Source organism: Oncorhynchus masou, chromosome 7 (genome assembly GCF_036934945.1).
Source record: "Oncorhynchus masou masou isolate Uvic2021 chromosome 7, UVic_Omas_1.1, whole genome shotgun sequence".
Classification (NCBI taxonomy): domain Eukaryota; kingdom Metazoa; phylum Chordata; class Actinopteri; order Salmoniformes; family Salmonidae; genus Oncorhynchus; species Oncorhynchus masou.
The window spans coordinates 28,797,777-28,819,010 of record NC_088218.1 but is presented as its reverse complement, the minus strand read 5'-3'; the positions used below and the strand labels follow the sequence as shown (position 1 = coordinate 28,819,010).

Genomic DNA, 21,234 nt, shown 5'->3' with positions numbered 1-21,234 from the left:
TCCGAACAGTGCTCTCCACAACCCGTAAATAATGAAACAGTTCATGTCACACGGATTTCTTCGATAGGATGTAAACACTGCAAGTTGCACAGTCCTGCATCCATCATCCGTTAGTTCGACTCCCGAACAAATTATTGAACTATTATAAACTATACCTTTGATAAACAATAATTGGAGTGATTTGGACCTTTAAACGAAAGTCCTTTTTCTCTCGAGGGGTATAGTGAGTGATGTATAAATGCGGACTGCTCAGTGGAGTCAGGCAACGAAGGAGTAAAAAGTAAGTGCGAGCTGGGGAGCGAGCGGGGGAGCGCGCGCCAGAGAGGGAGCGAGAGAACGCCAGCGGACCTCAAGACCGAGGGCGAAAGGAGTGTCGCGGTTCCTGCTATAATAACAGCTACTAAAAACCTCCACTAACAGCGAACGCTGGAAGCGGTCCATCAGCCAAACCTGCTCAAAATGATTATCCAACTCCTATGGTTTCTTGTCTGCGGCAGTCAAGGTAGGGAGACATGTCTCTTGGCGTTGTGGACTTCGTGGATGGATAAGTTGCCCTATTCGCCCCCTCTTGTCCATATATCCCTATCGACGGGAACAATTATGTTAGGGAGATTTGGGAGAAGGAGACCGTAGAGCGCGAGCAAGAGAGAGAGGGGCGGATTGTTTGACCGCTGGTGTTTTGTAGTTTCAGCACGTCTGATTGGAATGCTTGCTTTTTGAAAAGGGGATTATCAAGACCCCGTTGACATCATTGAACTGTTCTGGTGTTATTCCGCCATTGAATGTGACATCCATCGATTGGTAGAGAGTGGCTATATCTGGTCATTTGTTTTTTCTTCATCAGTAGGAGACAAATAATTGTGGATAGATGCATGTGGCTGTGGAACGACAACAATAGGTTGTGCTTTGTTTAGTTTTTTTTTGTTTCTCAAGGAGAACAACAAATCACAAAAAACAATGTTATGATGTGGGTGATTGCCTAGTGAAAACAGAAGGTGTCCGTGGCATGCAGTTGGCACTGCCCTGACTATTTGGCTTTATTTTGTTAACACACAGCGCATCATAACACAACAACCTCAGGGCCAGCTATTTAAATTCAAACGGTTTATTCTTTGTTTGATAAATAACTAAGCTTTTGTGGAACAATTCAAAGGCATCATTACCCTCAGGTGTTTAGGGTTTAAATTTCATTCATTTTTATCCTAGGCTTTCGAATGGGTGAACGGGACACGGCGCAGAATTTGCATTCTTCGGTGACAGTATATCGATGATTTAACAAGAAAGAACTGAGTAGGTATAGACGAGCTGTAGCTAGTTTAGTTTAGGGTGAAAAAGTAATCCCAAAATTGCGCAGGTGGACATATATGAATGGTGGGAAGGATTGCTCACCCCTGAGAGGGATTTCATGTCACTGGCGCAGCAATGGACACAGAGTAAACCCGGTTTCATTATCGTGCTTGTTTTTTTTAGTGTCTAAAGGTACCTCTGAAGTTAGCAGTCATTTGCGGGCAGTCAAGCACTAGAAAGGGAAAGGGGATGACTTGTTTGGCCACATTCGTTTTTTAGGTGGAACGGCAGGTGGGGGTAGAGCGCTGCAAATTAATATTCAATCAGAAGATGTATGATTGCGATGTATGATTGTAAAATTAGGCTTGTGGCCATTTTTAGGCTAGTGGCCATTTACCCACAGTAAATATCGGCCAAATATTAATTCGACCCGACTTCCGAATGAATATGTAGGTCGTGACCTGCAATACTTTTTTCCCACATTCAACATAAAAAAACAACCAACCATTCCACGACTTGAGAATCCCCAGCATTATTCAGGCTGAGAGAACATTCCAGTTAGTCAATGGGTCTTGTTAGCATGCAAACTGCATCTGCTGAGTGCCTGCACCAAACTGTTGTAAAAATGGAAACTATTCACCCACCCAGCCCTGAATACCCTGCCAGTCATACAGGAAGGTACTGCCCTTGTGGCTGCAGCTTGCCCAGAAAGACCAGGTAGCTGTGCAACCTGGTCAGGCCCCAGAACGACAACCACTACTGGCTACTTCACCCTGACTATCTCACCCTGTTAGGACACACTCATGTCCTGTCACCTCAAATACTTAGAATTAACCTTGCAGACTTAGTTTCAGTGGGGAAAATAGGGGAAATGTTAGCTCTACATATACGCTACTAGAGTGGCTGACTGTTGTATTACAGGTTGCTTTCCTGTAACTTGGTGACGCTACTATTTGCTGGTGTTGTAAAAAACATGAACACACATTGAAAAGCTAGTTGGCTTCAGCTATTCAAACATGAGGCATGGTAGAGCCTCTCATAGTGCTGGTTATGCCAAGATTTGTATGAAACCCCTTTTAATAAAGACAGAATAACACAATACAAAATAAACTAGGGAAATTTATATCCAGGTAAGTAATTATGTCGGCCATATTGGATTCGGAATAAGAATGATTTACAAAAAAGTCTCTCTGGCCATGAGTGGACACAATTCTGGAAAAAAGCCTTGTATACAAAATGCATATTTACAGTTGAAGTCGGAAGTTTACATACACCTCAGCCAAATACATTTAAACTCAGTTTTTCACAATTCCTGACGTTTAATCCTAGTAAAAATTCCCTGTTTTAGGTCAATTAGGATCACCACTTTATTTTAAGAATGTGAAATATCCAAATAACAGTAGAGTGATTTATTTCAGCTTTTATTTCTTTCATCACATTCCCAGTGGGTCAGAAGTCTACACATACACTCAATTGGTATTTGGTAGCATTGCCTTTAAATTGTTTAACTTGGGCCAAACGTTTCGGGCAGCCTTCCACAAGCTTCCCACAATAAGTTGGGTGAATTTCGGCCCATTCCTCTTGACAGAGTTGATGTAACTGAGTCAGGTTTGTAAGGCCTCCTTGCTCGCATGTGCTTTTTCAGTTCTGCCCACAAATTTTCTATGGGATTCAGGTCAGGGCTTTGTGATGGCCACTCCAATACCTTGACTTTGTTGTCCTTAAGCCATTTTGCCACAACTTTGGAAGTATGCTTGGGGTCATTGTACATTTGGAAGACCCATTTGCGACCATGCTTTAACTTCCTGACTGATATCTTGAGATGATGCTACAATATATCCACCAAATTTTCTTGCCTCATGATGCCATCTATTTTGTGAAGTGCAGCAGTCCCCTCCTGCAGCAAAGCACCCCCACAACATGATGCTGCCACCCCCGTGCTTCACGGTTGGGATGGTGTTCTTCGGCTTGCAAGCCTCCCCCTTTTTCCTCCAAACATAACGATGGTCATCATGGCCAAACAGTTCCATTTTTGTTTCATTCATTCATTCAGAATACATTTCTCCAAAAGTACGTTCTGTGTCCCCATGTGCTGTGGCAAACCGTAGTCTGGCTTTATTATGGCGGTTTTGGAGCAGTGGCATCTTCCTTGCTGAGCAGCCTTTCAGGTTATGTCGCTATGGGACTCATTTTACTGTGGATATAGATACTTTTGTACCTGTTTCTTCCAGCAGCTTCACAAGGTCCTTTGCTGTTGTTCTGGGATTGATTTGCGCTTTCACACCAAAGTACGTTCATCTCTAGGAGACAGAACGCGTCTTCTTCCTGAGTGGTATGATGGCTGCGTGGTCCCATGGTGTTTATACTTGCGTACCATTGTTTGTACAGGTGAACGTGGTACCTTCAGGCGTTTGGAAATGGCTCCCAAGGATGAACCAGACCTGTGGAGGTCTACAATTTGTTTTCCGAGGACTTGGCTGATTTCTTTTGATTTTCCCATGATGTCAAGCAAAGAGGCACTGAGTTTGAAGTTAGGCCTTGAAATACATTCACAGGTACACCTCCAATTGACTCAAATGATGCCAATTGACTCAAATGATGTCAAGCTTCTGATATCATTTTCTGGAATTTTCCAAGCTATTTAGAGGCACAGTCAGCCTAGTGAATGTAAACTTCTGACCCACAGGAATTGTGATAGAGTGAGTTATAAGTGAAATAATCTGTCTGTAAACAATTGTTGGAAAAATTACTTGTCATGCATAAAGTAGATGTCCTAACCAACTTGCCAAAACTATAGTTTGTTTTAACAAGAGATTTGTGGAGTGGTTGAAAAATGAGTTTTAACGGGTTCAAGTGAACATATGATTTGACCTCTATCAAATGGTATTATGGTAGCTATATTGGATTTGAGGCTAAATCCAGGGTGGCCCCAAAGATAATCTGTGATGCCCCCTGACTAAATTGCAAGACTAGGGGCTAAAGAAATAAAATCCTTCAAGGAACCTTGGATCCCCCCCAAAAATGTCATTTTTAACTCTGAACCCACTTGTTTTCTTTTAGAGCTGATTTACAATAGCCTCAACATCAGAAGACATGTAAAAAATGTAAATCTTAGTTGGACATAACATATTGTAAAAATGTGAATTATTTCAAATTTTGGAAGTCTATTGCCAAACATTCCAACGTGTAATTGACACGTAATACAAATGTAAGCAAGGTTCGAAATTATGTTTTAATTAAATATTTGATCTGTTTGGGCTTATTGCGGTCAATTTGCAGTCTTCAAATTAATGATAACTATGTTCCTGGACCCCGACCATCCTCTCAAGAATATATCGGCCCGCGGCTGAATCTCGTTGATGATCCCTGCTGTACAGAATTGATTATTTCAGTTGGTTTTCTTCTGACTCTGAACAAAATGGTATATTATAGTAACGTTTGTGAGCTTTAAACTCCCATTCCCTTGCACCTCTGACATTGACACAACCTTCTCACATTGGCTCAGTGTCTCAACAGGCTATCTATATCCAACCCACCTTACAATACACTTTTGGCTTTTTACAACCTTTCAATAATTAATTTAGCTATTTGTTCGCAATGCCATTTGACTAATGTTTTTTGTTTTGTTGCCTGGGCAGTGTGTTCTCTCTGTTAGAGCAACATTAGCACTATAAATCCCAGCGAGGCTTCCTCTCAGCAGGTCATCGGTTATGTGTTTTGAGTTTTTCTGGTGCTCAGTGAAATTAATTATATGTTCCCCAGTGCTCGCCCAAAGACCATCCAGTGAGATGTTAAGTGGCATAATTAAGATATTTCTCTGATCCACTGGGAGAAGTGTCAGTCGAGGAGGATTTAAAAGATGTATGCCCCTGTGCACTCTTTCCACAGTGGAGAGGTGTGTACAGACACACATATATATCCACACACACAGGCGTAATGCACGTACGCACACACAGCACCGAGAGGACAGCACACAGATACAGGAGCATGTGTATACACTGAGTGTACAAACATTAGGAACACAATGACATACACTGACCAAGTGATTCCAGGTGAAATATATGATGCATTGTTAATGTCACTTGCTAAATCCTCTTCAATCAGTGTAGATGAAGGGGAGGATACAGGTTAATGAGGGATTTTTAAGCCTTGAGGCAATCGAGACATGGATTTTGTATGTGTGCCATTCAGAGGGTGAATGGGCAAGACAAACGGTTTAAGTGCCTCTGAACGGGGTATGGTAGTAGATGCCAGGTGCACCGGTTTGTGTCAAGAACTGCAACGCTGCTGGGATTTTAATGCTCAACAGTTTCTCGTGTGTGTCAGGAATGTCCCACCACTTAAAGGACATCCAGCCAACTTGACACAGCTGTGGGAAGCACTGGAGTCAACATGAGCCAGCATCCCTGTGGAACGCTTTTGACACCTTTTAGAGTCCATGCCTGATGAATTAAGACTGTTCTGAGGGCAAAGGGGATGCAACTCAATATTAGGAAGGTGTTCCTAATGTTTTGTACACCCACAATATTTTGTCCACCCACGATCCGTAACCTGGACGGTGGTGCATGCACATATACAGACATACATACACACACACACACACACACACACACACACACACACACACACACACACACACACACACACACACACACACACACACACACACACACACACACACACACACACAGTACTTAAAAGACCCTCTCAGTCTCATCGTCAGAACCTCAAGCTGAAGCCAACACCTTTTCCAATGCTTTCCTAGAAAAAAATTTCTGCATGAACCTATTAGGCTAACATTTTCCGGGAGTAGTTGAGCACACAGTCCTTTTACATTATGTAACACCACTCAGAAAGTCCCATTAAAGACATGCAAATGCTGTTCACATAAGGAATGGCCATGTCTTCGCTTGGTGCACACAGGAACTGATTACATTATTTGATTAATAGAGTGGGAAGGGGGGAACACATATACAGATGCACATATGAAAATGGAATGGCCCCCAGGAGGGGACTCTCATGTGAAAAATCAATTTAAGGAACGACTGGAGTCGGCAGGGCCTCCGAAATCGTCCAAAGGCCAGTGTAGCATCACAGGGAGAACATAAAGGTGCCAGAAGTTTTTTTTTTGTTGTTGTTGGATTCGACATTGATAATGGACAGCTTCAAACGTTATACTTATGTTAATGCTTAGTAAATCTGTCTCTTTGATCCACATGCTATGCGACGACTGAGTCATTCTACCAGGGTTCAATACATTGACACACAGATTTAACACATACAAAAGTATGTGGACACTCCTTATAATTAGTGGATTTGGCTATTTCAGCCACACCCCTTGCTGACAGGTGTTTCAAATCCAGCACACAGCAATGTAATCTCTATAGACAAACATTGGCAGTAGAATGGCCCGTATTGAAGAGCTCAGTGACTTTCAACGTGGCACAGTCATAGGCACCTTTCGAAAAAGTCAATTCAGAATACAATGACATCCTAGAGGATTCTGTGCTTCCAACTTTATGGTACCAGTTTGGGGAAGCCCTTTCCTGTTTCAGCATGACAATGCCCCCATGCACAAAGTGAGGTCCATACAGAAATGGTTTGACGAGATCACTGTGGAAGAACTTGACCGGCCTGCTCAGAGCCCTGACCTCAACCCCAATGAAGACCTTTGGGATGAATTGGAACGCTGACTGCGAGCCAGGCCTAATCTCCCAACATCAGTGCCCAACCTCACTAATGCGCTTGTGGCTGAATGGAAGAAAGTCCCTGCAGCAATGTTCCAACATCTAGTGGAAAACCTTCCCATAAGAGTGGAGGCTGTTATGGCAGTGAAGGGGGGACCAAATCCATATTAAAACTCCTGATTTTGGAATGAGATGTTCGATGTGCAGGTGTCCACATACATTTGGTCATGTAGTGTGTGTTGGCTGTGTTTGTTTGAACATTGCTTTGGGATGTTGTAGATTGCTTGCTTTTATGAGTTAGACTATAGACATGTTATATACAGCAAACTGCATGTGAGTTCAGTAACAAGTAAAACGTGTGTGTGTGTGTGTGTGTGTGTGTGTGTGTGTGTGTGTGTGTGTGTGTGTGTGTGTGTGTGTGTGTGTGTGTGTGTGTGTGTGTGTGTGTGTGTGTAAAATAGGAACAGGAAAGCAGGGGTAAAAAAAGCAAGAGGGGGGCTAAGAGTTAGGGGGAGAGAAGATGGATATTAAGTTTAGATTCATTCAATTGAAGTGAATCCGATTGCATCTAGTCAAATTGTATTCGGCAGAATTGAATCCCACTCTATGGAGTCTGGCTGTGCCAAAATTAATAAAAAGTAATTGAATCCTGCTGGGACAGAATTGAATTAGGACAGACTAACGTGATTAGAAGAGGCAGCTGGATGTTACGTTCTGACGTGTTCCCGTGGCTTCTTTTGTTGTGTTCCCACATTAGAATGATCTGTGTCCTCAACAGGGGTCCTTGGGTCTGGCCTTGTCTTATAGTCAGGCAGTCTAATGGGCACCACAGAGCACAGAGGCAGCAGGGTCATACCCCGGGCTCCTTATTATAGACAGGGGGGGGGGCAGGGACTAGTTCCCCCTGACAGAGGCACAGAGGAAGATGGAATGGACTAACTCACAGACTTGGGCATACACACACCGGCCATTATTCCAAAGCCTTTAGGCCTACATCTCTCTTGTCCCTCTCTTGGGGTCCACTGTGTTGTAGGCCGGGGCATGGGGCATGGCACCGGCGGGCATGATTAAATGAAGCATTGAGTGTGGTGAGGATGGCAGTGCATCTTCACAATGGGACTGTGTAGGGATGACCCAGTTAGATAGTATTAATAACTGTGATTAGAGGAGCCACACTGGACCATTGTCAGAGCAGAGGGGTCATGCCCATTGAAACTGATGGGGTATGTGCCCTCTATCCATTTCGGAAAATAAAAATATACAAGCTAAAGTTTATTGTACACTTAAAAAAATATTGCAATTGGCTGAAAGATTGTTGGTGCATCCACTGGACACTGGCAATGGACACACCTAAAATTCTGCAAAAAAAAAAATCGCTTTCCCAGAGAGGTGGAAAGACGGGGACTGTGGACACAGACACTGAGACAGAGACTGAGTGTCACTAGAGAGACGAGCGTAAAACAAGTGTCGTCGATTCACTTCAAAAGCAAGTTTTGTATTGACAAGAAAAAAGCATCACACTGGAGTTCTGCCAGGTTCTAAAAAAGATCCCTCCCAAACCAAACAGCCGTATCGACAGCGGATTGGTAAAACCAATTGACAGATGGATGGCCAAAAAGACTGACAACCTCAGACACTGACAACCTGCCAGGGCAGATAGATTGAGATAGTGGCAGAGAGATTATAGTCTACAGTACTGTAAGATAGTTGGGAAGTGTATATTGACTGGCAAAGAGAAACCATACCATCCTGCTTTGTAGAGCTGATGCCAGACCTTATCCAGTATATGCAGTGAAAAAGTGTGGCTTAAGCAAATAAAGTGCTTGTTATTGGACGGTCAATCAGGGAGATGGAGGATGGGACTAATGCTAATGATGGCAGTGTTGGGCTAGCAGACACTAAAGAGCTGGCGCAAGATTCTGCATTGATTTTTTTTTTCCCCTTACTCAGTGACCCAGACCCTGGCAGCCTCACTACACACCCATCATAACAAAGGGTCGTATTGCACGTGCATGATATTGCAAAGTCACATGCATGCAGATAGACAAGCAGACACACACACACACACGTACATTTAAAACATTGATCTCTTCCTCCTGTTGTCTCTCTCGCGCTCTCCCCTTCTCAAATTACATTTTCTTTATTTCATGATAAAGTAACTTACACAGGGGTAAAATATAATCATGCTGTACTACAAATAACAATTATCCTAATTAACTTCACAGTAATGAGCGCAATAACAAAACAGAAATAACTGCATACATTTATTTATACCTATTGTTGTTCCTGTCACTGTCCCTTTGCTTGTGGCAGGAAGCCACATGTTGGCTTGTCAACACAGCACAATGTGGTTTCTCTCCCAATCATTAAGGGAATCATTTTTGTGTGTGTTAGGATTCATGTTCTTTGTATTGGTTTGATAATCACTGGGTAGAATATTGTTTTCAATTCTCTTGTTTTCAGGTTGATGTGAAAATGCTTTCTCTATGTCTTCCTGATGATTAACTGTAGTGTTGAAGGGATATTTTGCCTCGGCTATGAGTATGGGGTTAATGTATGCACTCTTTCTGTCTCTCTGCATATCTCTCTCCCTCTTTTTCCCTTTCTGTTTCTTCAGTCTCCCTCTCTCTTGCCTATCCCAATCTAATCTCCTTCCCTCCTCTCTTTACCCCCTCCCTCCCTTAGAGTGGGGGAGCAGAACAAGGAGCTCCTGGCTTGTCTCCCGCTGGTTAATTATCCCAAACTGTGATTGATGGGCTCTCCAGTGAGTGCCGTGGGCCGTCCGCTGTTGACCTGTCCGGGAACACGGCCCCAGTCTGCCAATCACAGCTCAGCATTACTAATGGGACGGAAACTTAGCCCACTTTGGCATGTCCCAATAGAGACATAGGCTGCCTACAGCTGGTTTGTGTTCATTATGGCATGCAAAATATGATTATTTAAAACGTTTTGCAATGGAAAGTGAAAGAGTTTCTCATTGCATAGGCCTAACAGCTGGGTTGTGTTCATTAGGGCACGCAACAGACGCTCATTTAAAACATTTTGCTGCAGAAATTGAAAGCTAGTGTTTCTCATTGGACAATTCCAGGTAGTCCATCTCTGTTTCAGTCCGTTTTCTTCTGCTTGGTGCCTAATAAACCCTACTCAGACCTGGTGATATATAATAGGGCCGGGTGTATCCAGGGTATGGATAAATCCCCGTGTCTGTTTGAAGGCTTCTCAGAAGTCCAGTACCTTCTGCCACTATGCAGGGGCTTTAAACAAAATCTCCCTGTACGTGTGGGCAAGGCTGTGCTTTTCTTAGTCCTGCTACTCTCGTCTCAGTTCTCAAGGTCTGCAGAGAAGAGATATCTCCATTCTCCCTAATTGACCGGTTTCTAAAGCAGAGCCTGTTTGTTTTCACAGAGGAAGTTAATGTTGTTTGTTATTGCTGAGACTCATTACACATATTAATAATGTTGATAAGGATTTCGTTGGACTTTTTAAAAACATTTTCTCTTTTTTCCCCCACAATGCCTCTGGGATCATACCCACATCTTCCATGTGAATCCAGGGGCAACGTTCTCTCACTGCTTAGTGTTTACTCGACTTCTCTCGTTAATCTTCCCACAATCCAACGGGGCGTCCTCGCCAAGTGTGTCGGGCAGACAGTGGGCGTTTTATTTTTTTAATTACATCTTATCTTTGACAGGCATCTCTTTTTCTTTTTTTCCTCTCCGTTATTCTCCGGAATAAATCTTCTCCCCTGCTCCCGTTGTGGGGGCACCACTGGGATCGCGTTCGTCTTTCCGCCCACGATGCGTGGCTGCGTAACCTGGACGGTGCTGCATGCACCTCTTTCATGGGAATACAATTCATGAATTCTCAACCGGTGTTTACTTAGCTGTGTGTGTACAAGCCCTGTTTATGGACATGTTGCTGCTCCAGATGGAATAACAGCTTCTCCCCAGGTGTTGGTCTCTCTCTCTCTTGCCAGCTACCACTCACATATACATTACACATCTGTCTGTCTCTCTGGCTCTCGCTCTCTCTGGCTCTCTCTCTCTCTGGCTCTCTCTCTCTCTCTGGCTCTCTCTCTCTCTCTCTCTGGCTCTCTCTCTCTCTGGCTCTCTCTGTGTGTCTGTCTGTGTATTTGTGTCTTCCTCAGGTTTAGGGGTGACTGTGGTATCTACAACAGAGATTGTCAAGGGTCGGGTTATATTGGTCAAGGTGGATGTTGTGTTTTCATGTTTATGCTCCTAATGAGGCTACAGAGCGTATTGCTATATTTGATAAAATAAAGGAAACCTTAAGACAGTGTGATCAAGAGGGGTGTATGGTTTTAGGGGGTGACTGGAACTGTACAGTGGATTTGACTGTTGATCGCACCGCTGAAGAACCTCACCTGTGGTCAGCCACTTGCCTGTCTGGCCTATTAACTAAGTTTGAGCTTTCTGATATGTGGAGAGTAAGGAATGCATAAGTTAGGCAGTACACATGGCTAAAAATTAATGAAGGTTGTGTCAGTGCAGCAAGGTTAGACAGGTTGTAAGTATCTGAGCAATACTGTAGTAGGCTTGGAAGGTGTAACATTACTCCTGTGGGTTTCTCTGATCATCATATTGTTACTGTTTTATATTCACTTGTCCTGTCCACGAAGGTCATCACCTTACTGGTATTTTAATGTTAAATTGTTACATGATGTCATGTTTTGTGACAGGTTTTTGTTGTTTTGGGAAAATTGGAGGGTTATAAAAGGGAATTTTGAGTCCTTGAGACAATGGTGGGAGGTTGGGAAGGCCCAAATACGAGTATTTTGTCAACAGTATACTGCTCTGTCTCAAATTGAAGTTAACCTGTTGATGCTCTGGGGGCGCTATTTCATTTTTGGATGAAAAACATTCCCGTTTTAAACAAGATATTTTGTCACAAAAAGATGCTCGACTATGCATATAATTGATAGCTTTCGAAAGAAAACACTCTGACGTGTCCAGAACTACCAAGATATTTTCTGTGCGTGCCCTAGAACGTGAGCTTCAGGCAAAACCAAGATGAGACGGCATCCAGGAAATGAGCAGGATTTTTGAGGCTCTGTTTTCCATTGTCTCCTTATATGGCTGTGAATGCGAGAGGAATGAGCCTGCCCTTTCTGTCGTTTCCCCAAGGTGTCTGCAGCATTGTGACGTATTTGTAGGCAGATCATTGGAAGATTGACCATAAGAGACCACATTTACCAGGTGTCCGCCCGGTGTCCTGCGCCGAAATTGGTGCGCAAAAGGCAGCTGCCAGTATTTTTCCATGGGATACAGAGAGGAAAGCAAGCTTCCACGAACTGCATATCAATGAAGAGATATGTGAAAAAACACCTTGAGGCTTGATTCCAAACAACGTTTGCCATGTTTCGGTCGATATTATGTAGTTAATTCGGAAAAGGTTTTACGTTGTAGGTGACTGAATTTTCGGTTCGTTTCGGTAGCCAGACGCAATGTAGAAAACGGAACGATTTTTCCTACACACAGACGCTTTCAGGAAAAACTGCGCATTTGGTATGTAACTGAGAGTCTCCTCATTGAAAACATCAGAAGCTCTTCAAAGGTAAATGATTTTATTTATTTGGTTATCTGGTTTTTGTGAAAATGTTGCGTGCTAAATGCTACTCAAAATGCTATGCTAGCTTTGCATACTCTTACACAAATTAGTCAATTTCTATGGTTCAAAAGCATATTTTGAAAATCTGAGATGACAGTGTTGTTAACTTCTTGGAACTCTAGGGGCGCAATTTCATTTTTGGATGAAAAACGTTCCCGTTTTAAACAAGATATTTTGTCACAAAAAGATGCTCGACTATGCATATAATTGCTACTGTTCGAAAGAAAACACTCTGACGTGTCCAGAAATACAAAGATCTTCTCTGTGCGTGCCCTTTAACGTGAGCTTCAGGCAAAACCAAGATGAGATGGCATCCAGGAAATGACAAGGATTTTTGAGGCTCTGTTTGTCATGATCTCCTTATATGGCTGTGAACGCAAGAAGAATGAATCAACCCTCTCTGTCGTTTCCCCAAGGTGTCTGCTGCATTGTGACGTATTTGTAGGCAGATCATTGGAAGATTGACCATAAGAGACCACATTTACCACGTGTCTGCCCGGTGTCCTGCGCCGAAATTGGTGCGCAAAAGTCACCTGCCAGTATTTTTCCAAGGAATACAGAGAGGAAAGCAAGCTTCCACGAACTGCATGTCAATGAAGAGATATGTGAAAAAACACCTTGAGGACTGATTCCAAACAACGTTTGCCATGTTTCGGTCGATATTATGTAGTTAATCCGGAAAAAGTTTTACGTTGTAGGTGACTGCATTTTCGGTTCGTTTCAGTAGCCAGGCGCAATGTAGAAAACGGAACGATTTCTCCTACACACAGACGCTTTCAGGAAACACTGCGCATTTGGTATGTGACTGAGAGCCTCCTCATTGAAAACATCAGAAGCTCTTCAAAGGTAAATGATTTTATTTATTTGGTTATCTGGCTTTTGTGAAAATGTTGCGTGCTACATGCTACACAAAATGCTATGCTAGCTTTGCATACTCTTACACAAATTAGTCCATTTCTATGGTTCAAAAACATATTTTGAAAATCTGAGATGACAGTGTTGTTAAGAAAAGGCTAAGCTTGAGAGCAGACGCATTATTTTCATTTTATTTGCGATTTTCAGAAATCGTTAACGTTGCGTTATGCTAATGAGCCTGAGGCTTTAGTCACGATCCCGGATCCGGGATGGGGAGTTCCAAGAGGTTAAAGAGACTATCAAGGCCCGTGAACAGGACATCAAATCTACTGAATTGAAGCTGCTCACTCAGAACGACCTTGGACTAGTCATGAACTTACAGGACAAGAGACATGAACTGAGGTCGTTTCTGCATGAAAGAGTGAAGGGTGCCTTGATTATGTCTTGTTTTGCTTCCCTCAAGGATATGAATGCTCCTAGCGCCTTTTTTTAAAAACCTAGGACAGTTGGCATTTCAACATAAACAGATGGTCTGCCTTCGTCTCCCTGATGGGAAGGTGACCACGGATGACATTGAAATGCGTCAACATGCCGTGGATTTTTACTCGGCCCTCTATAAGGCGGAGGATTGTGACTCTCTGTGTACTGAACAGTTGTTACACGGTCTTCCTCAATTGGGACCTGAGCAGAGAGTCGCATCGGACTCTGACATTACACTGCAAGAGCTGTCCACAGCATTTATGCAGCTCTCATCAGGCCGAGCCCCTGGCATCGATGGTTTACCATCTGAGTTTTATAAGCACTTTTGGGGGTCTATTGGGGAGGATTTTGTGAAGTGGTGTGTGAATCTTTACATGAGGGTTCTCTTCCTGTATCCTGTCAATGTGCGGTGTTTTCACTGTTGCCAAAAAAGGGGGATTTGGCTCTCATAAGAAATTGGAGACCTGTTGCTTTGCTGTGCGCTGAATACAAAATTGATTCTAAATGTCTGAAACAGGTTGAAAGAGTATCTAGGATTGTTGATCCACAAGGACCAGTCCTACTGTGTACCTGATCGCTCTATTGTTGACAACTTGTTTCTGATAAGAGATGTTTTAGACATTTGTAAACTGTCTGATGTAAATGTGGGTTTACTTTCTTTGGATCAGGAGAAGGCTTTTGATCGTGTGGACCACCAGTACTTGTTTAAAACAATGAAAGCCTTTAGGTTTGGGGATGTTTTTTTGTCTTGGATGAATTTACTGTATGCTGGGGCCTCGTGTATGGTGAAGGTGGGTGGTGGTTTGAGTTGCCCTATCCCTGTCCAAAGGGGCATCAGGCAGGGATGCCCAATTTCAGGGCAGTTATATAGTCTGGTGATTGAACCAATGCTTTGTTTTCTTAAGATCGAAGCTTACTGGTTTCTCTGTGCCAGGTGTAATGAAGGATCCCATGATAGCACTGTCTGCGTATGCAGACGACGTGATAGTTTTTATTACAGGGGGTGAGGATGTTAAGGTTCTCTCAAACTCTTTAAAGGTGTATGAGGGGGCCTCCTCAGCTAAGTCAATTGGGGAAAGAGTGAAGCGCTGTAGGCAGGTCGGCTTCAAACGGGGTCCACTCCACGGTTACCAAATGGGCTTCAGTGGGGCAGAGATGGGATGAAGACTTTGGGGGTCTTTCAGAAAAAGAACTGGGAGGGTGTAGCAGAGAAAGTGTGTGCCAGACTGTCAAGGTGGAAATGGGTGCTGCCCCAGCTGTCTTATAGGGGAAGGGTCCTGGTAGCTAATAATCTTGCTGCCTCTAACCTGTGGCACAGACTAATGATTTTGCAGCCACCAAAGGTCTGATACAAGAGCTTCAGAGGACCCTTGTCAATTTCTTCTGGTCTGGACAACACTGGATTGAAGCTGCAGCCCTGTACCTGCCACTGCACGAGGCTGGGCAAGGCCTGGTGGACATTTCCTCTAGAACCATGGCTTTCCAGCTCCAAGCAGCCCAGAGATTGTTGTACAGAGACGGTTCTAGCTGGGTCGAAACAGCCTACATATTGATGAGGAGAGTCGGCTGTTTGGGCTTAGACAAGCACCTTTTCCTCTTAAAGCTGGAGGGGGGTGATTTGCCTGGCCTGACTCCATTTTATGAGTCTGTTATGCAGGCTTGGAGAGTCCTTGTCAAGTCCCGGAAGGCCTGCACGCCACCAGGGATGTGGCTTTTGAAGAGCCTATTTTTCACAACACTGCCATCCAGTCCCGTGTTCTGGGTTCAGCTAGCATACGTCCATGCCTGTTAGGTGTGGGGTGTACCAAGCTGGGTCATCTGATGCGGAGCAGGAGCAGATCGTTGGAGGAGCTGGGAGAGAGCGGGGATCCGATCATCTCGCCTACGGAGGAAGGTCGTCGCTGAGGTCTGCGACTCTGCCAGTGCTTCATCTGCAGTATGTGACTGACACTTCCAATTCTGATCGGTGGAAGGAGGGTCTGGATTCTGTGTTCCCTGCACTGATTGTTAGTGCTGCGATGGGGGCATTCAAGGAGGATGTGAGGATGCTGCTTTCCTTCGATACCCCGGAGCTGGGGGAGTTCAAGGAGGTGGGAAAGAAGGCCATGTACAGAATATGTGCATGGGACACCTTTACCTCTTCCCTGGAAGGGGTAAAATCGACGAGGTGGGTGGGTGTGCTTGGTCCAGGTGCTTCTCCAAAAGGCTGTTGGCGATCATTATACAAACTGCCTATTGATAAGAGGACGGCTGACCTCCAATGGAGGATAATACATGGAGCTATAGCCACCAACATGCATCTTTTACACCTGGACCCTACTTTTGGGGATGGGTGTCCATTCTGTGCTGAGTCTGAATCTCTGGCACATCTGTTTTTACTGTGTCCCATGTTGGTCGGGATGATTGAACTGATCACTGATTGGTTCTCAACGTTGTGAGAGGTTTTCTGTCTTTCTCTGTGTCTGTCTCTCTCTTTCTGTCTCTCAATTCAATTTGCTTTATTGGCATGAAGTAACAATGTACATATTGCCAAAGCTTATTTTCGATATTTACAATATAATAATGAGAATCAAAATTGTCAACGGGACAACAGTAACAACAATAACCAAGTGTCAAAATAACCATACATTCAACAATAAGCATACACGGTCTGTCAGACACTGTCGCTCAACTTATGGCAGGCAGCAATGTAGTGCGCTGCCAACCCACAGCTATCTGCGTCCTCCCCCAACAGGACGGGTAGCCTACTCTCATCAAAGAGGTCTTTGAAAGGGTTTCAAATTTGGGGAAATGACACTCTCTAATTGTTTTATATTTTTGACATTTTGTCAGGAAATGCAGCTCTGTCTCAGGCTCTGCTGTTGTGCAGCGGTTACACTGCCTTTCCTCTACAGGGAGCCAGGTTTTCCTGTGTCTACCCTTCTCAATGGCAAGGCTGTGCTCACTGAGCCTGTACTTTGTCAAGGTTTTTCTAAGGTTTTGATCAGTAACCATGGTCAAATATTTAGCCACAGTGTACTGTCAATTTAGTGCCAGATTGCACTGCATTTTGCTTTGTGTTTGTGCTTGTGTTTACCAATAAGTAATATAGTTTTGCTTCGACTGTGATGTAATTTGGTTTATCCTGCTTGTTTGGATGTTCTGGTCCTGAGGCTTCAGTGTGCTAGTAGAACAGGTTTGTGAACTCAGCCCCAGGACCAGCTGGATGAGGGGACTATTTTCTTTGCTCAGCTCTTGGCATTACAGGGCTTGGTAATGATATGAGAGGGGGTCACTGTATTTTAGATGTTTCCAAAACTTAATTGCTCTTTTTTGAGTTTTTATTATTAGTGGATATTGGCCTCATTCTGCCCTGCATGCATTGTTTGTAGTTTTCCTCTGGACATGTAGGATAATCTTACAGAACTCTGCATGCAGGGTTTCAATGGGGTGTTTGTCCCATTTGATGAAATCTTGTTTTGCAAGTGGACCCCACACCTCGCTGCCATAAAGTGCAATTGGTTCAATGACATATTAAATTCGTTTTAGCCAAATTTTAAAAAGTATTTCAATTTGAATTGGCTTTTTAATGGTGCAGAATGCCTTCTCTCTCAGTTCATTCACTGCCTCATTAAGGTGTCCACTTGAGCTTATTTTTAAGCCTAACTAATTGTAGTGTGTGCAGTACTTTTATATATTTTGTACCAATTGAGAACTTTGGTCTAATTTCCTGAGATCTAGATCTTCTCTGGAAAATCATTATTTTAGTTTTTTGGGGGTTTTACTGCCCGGGCCCAGGTCTGGCAGTACTGCTCTAGCAGGTCCAGGCTCTGCTGTAGGCCATCTGCTGTGGGTGATAGCAGGCATAGGTAATTAACTTCTGAATTGTGGAGACTAACACCAGGGGCTGAGGATTTTTCTAGAATTGTGGCCAATTCGTTGATGTAAATATTAAAGAGTGCAGGGCTCAGATTGCAACCTTGACAAGTGCCCCGTCCCTGGTTAAAGAGTTCTCTTTTTTTTCTTGCCAATTTTAATGCTGCACGGATTGCCAGTATACATTGATTTAATTATGTCATATTTTTTACCCCCTACACCACTTTCAATAACTTTGTAGAACAGTCCTGTATGCCAAATAGAATCAAATGCTTTTTGGAAGTCGATAAAGCAACCATATATTTTGGTATTATTTTGGTGGACATGTTTATCAATCAGGGTGTGTAGGGTGTAAATATGATCAGTTGTGCGATGTTTTGGTATAAATCGAATTTGGCTTTTACTCAAGACATTGTGCTTATTAAGGACGTTTAGAACTCTTACATTTATAATACTACAGAAAACCTTCCCCAGGTTACTCTTCACACAAATGCCTCTGTAATTGTTAGGGTCAAATTTGTCTCCGTTTTTAAAGATTGGGGTTATGAGTCCTTGATTCCAGATGTCAGGGGAATAACCTACACTCAGGATCAAATTAAACAGTTTAATATAGCCAATTGAAATTTTGCGCTAGTGAGTTTGAGCATCTCATTTAGGATGCCATCAGGTCTGCATGCTTTTGTAAATTTCAGAGCCTGAAGTTTCTTATAGAGCTCCCGGTCAGTAATTGGGGAGTCCAATGGATTTTGATTGTCCTTTATAGCTTTTTCTAATCCATTCAACTTCTCATGAATTTGGCGTTGTTCTGCGTTTGTGTCAATTTGAACGATGTTGTAGAGTGTTTTAAAATGGGTTGTCCATATGTCACCAATTTGTATCGCTAAGTCCTGTTTAGATTTCTTTCTCTCTCTCTCTCGTTCTCTCTATGTGTCTCTTTCTCTGTCTCTCTCTCTCTCAATTTCAATTCTATTGACTTTATTGACATGGCATGTCCATTATTACTCACATTGTCAAAGTATAGATATATAAATACATAAATGGTGGGACCAACAGCAATAATAATAATAGTAGTAGTGGACATGGGATTACCATTAACAACAACAATATTAATGAGAACAACAATACATTTAAGCAATGGTAGTAGACCAGTGTCAGCATGACTGAGAAGACACATGACATGGTATGAAAGACAAAACAAAATGGGAAATAATATTGACATTACATTGCACTTCTCACTTGCTGTTCCTCAGGTTGTGGCAGGAGGACACATATTTGGCTGCCAAAAAAAATTGGCTTTTCACCCAATAAATATTAGATTTTTTTCTTCATCTTTTATAGTTTCAAATTCTTTGTATTGAATTATAATTTTGGGAAAGAAATATTGCCTTAGGTCTGAGTATTTGTCACAGTGTAATAGGAAATGCAGCTCTGTCTCTACCTCTCCCCTGGAGCATAGTGAGCACAGCCTGTCCTCTCTGGGCATCAGGTTTGTCTGTGATGACAGGTCTCTCAAGCCAGACTGTGCTCACTGAGTCTGTACCTAGTCAATGTTTTCTTCAGTTTTCTATCAGTCACAGTGGTCAGATAGTCTGCCACCAATGTTTAGAGCCAAATAGCATTGAAGTTTACTTTTTTGTGATTAGGATTCTTTGTGTCTTTCCAATAGGTGATATATTCTTCTTTTTGTTTTGTGATGATTTGGTTGGGCCAGATTTTATGAGTGCTGTCCTGAGGCTCTATGGGGTTGGTTTGGGTTTGTAAACTGAGCCTCAGAACCAGCTGGCTGAGGGGACTCTTCTCTGGTTTCATCTATTGACATTGTAGAGCTGTGTGATGGAATGTCTCTCTCTCTCTCTCTCTCTCTCTCTCTCTCTCTCTGTCTCTCTCTCTATCTCTCTCTGTCTCTCTCTGTCTCTCTCTGTCTCTCTCTGTCTCTGTGTGTGTCTGCTCTCTCTGTGTGTGTGTGTGTGTCTGCTCTCTCAGTTTATCTGTCTGTCTGTCTCTGTGTTTCTCTGTCTCTCTCTCTCTCTCTCTCCATCTGTCTTGGTCTTCTCTCTCTGTCTGTTTTTTGCCTATGTCTGTGTCTCTCTCTCTGTCCGTGTGTCTGTGTTGGTGTCTCTCTGTCTGTCTCTGTCTCTGTCTCTGTCTGTCTCTGTCTGTCTCTGTCTGTCTCTGTCTGTCTCTGTCTGTCTCCTCTGTCTGTCTGTCTGTTTCTGTCTGTCTGTTTCTGTCTGTCTGTTTCTGTCTGTCTGTTTCTCTCGGTTTGTCTGTCTGTTTCTCTCTCTCTCTCTCTTGGTTTGTCTGTCTGTTTCTGTCTCTCTCTCTCGGTGTTTCTCTCTCTCGGTTTGTCTGTCTGTTTCTGTCTCTCTCTCTCGGTGTCTCTCTCTCGGTTTGTCTGTCTGTTTCTGTCTCTCTCTCTCGGTGTCTCTCTCTCGGTTTGTCTGTCTGTTTCTGTCTCTCTCTCGCTCGGTGTCTCTCTCTCGGTCTCTCTCTCTCTCTGTTTCTCTGTCTCTCTCTCTCGGTTTCTCTCTCTCGGTCTCTCTCTCGGTTTCTCTCTCTCGGTCTCTCTCTCTCTCGGTTTCTCTCTCTCGGTCTCTCTCTCTCTCTCTCGGTTTCTCTGTCTGTTTCTGTCTCTCTCTCTCGGTTTCTCTGTCTGTTTCTGTCTCTCTCTCTCGGTTTCTCTGTCTGTTTCTGTCTCTCTCTCTCGGTGTCTCTCTCTCGGTCTCTCTCTCTCTCTCTCGGTTTCTCTCTCTCGGTCTCTCTCTCTCTCTCTCGGTTTCTCTCTCTCGGTCTCTCTCTCTCTCTCTCGGTTTCTCTCTCTCGGTCTCTCTCTCTCTCTCTCGGTTTCTCTCTCTCGGTCTCTCTCTCTCTCTCTCTCTCGGTTTCTCTGTCTGTTTCTGTCTCTCTCTCTCTCGGTTTCTCTGTCTGTTTCTGTCTCTTTCTCTGTCTGTTTCTGTCTCTCTCTCTCGGTCTGTCTGTCGGTTTCTGTCTCTCTCTCTCTCTCTCTCGGTGTCTCTCTCTCGGTCTCTCTCTCTCTCTCTCGGTTTCTCTCTCTCTCTCTCGGTTTCTCTCTCTCTCGGTTTCTCTCTCTCTCGGTTTCTCTCTCTCTCTCGGTCTCTCTCTCTCTCTGGTCTCTCTCTCTCTCGGTCTCTCTCTCTCTCGGTCTCTCTCTCTCTCGGTCTCTCTCTCTCTCGGTTTCTCTCTCTCGGTCTCTCTCTCTCTCGGTTTCTCTCTCTCGGTTTCTCTCTCTCGGTCTCTCTGTTTCTCTCTCTCGGTCTCTCTCTCTCTCGGTTTCTCTCTCTCGGTCTCTCTCTCTCTCTCTCTCGGTTTCTCTGTCTGTTTCTGTCTCTCTCTCTCGGTTTCTCTGTCTGTTTCTGTCTCTCTCTCTCGGTTTGTCTGTCTGTTTCTGTCTCTCTCTCTCGGTGTCTCTCTCTCTGTCTCT

General features: G+C 43.6%; 1 protein-coding gene across 1 annotated transcript in view; it reads left to right on the top strand.

The window, feature by feature from the left end:
- The first annotated feature begins 286 nt into the window (after nt 1-286).
- Nucleotides 287-21,234, top strand: part of LOC135543099 (neural cell adhesion molecule 2-like) — a 423,699-nt gene continuing 402,751 nt past the window's right edge. The window contains exon 1 of the mRNA XM_064970177.1: nt 287-502. Coding sequence (XP_064826249.1) covers nt 460-502 — 43 coding nt within the window. The 5' untranslated portion in view covers nt 287-459. The remainder of the gene's footprint in view (nt 503-21,234) is intronic.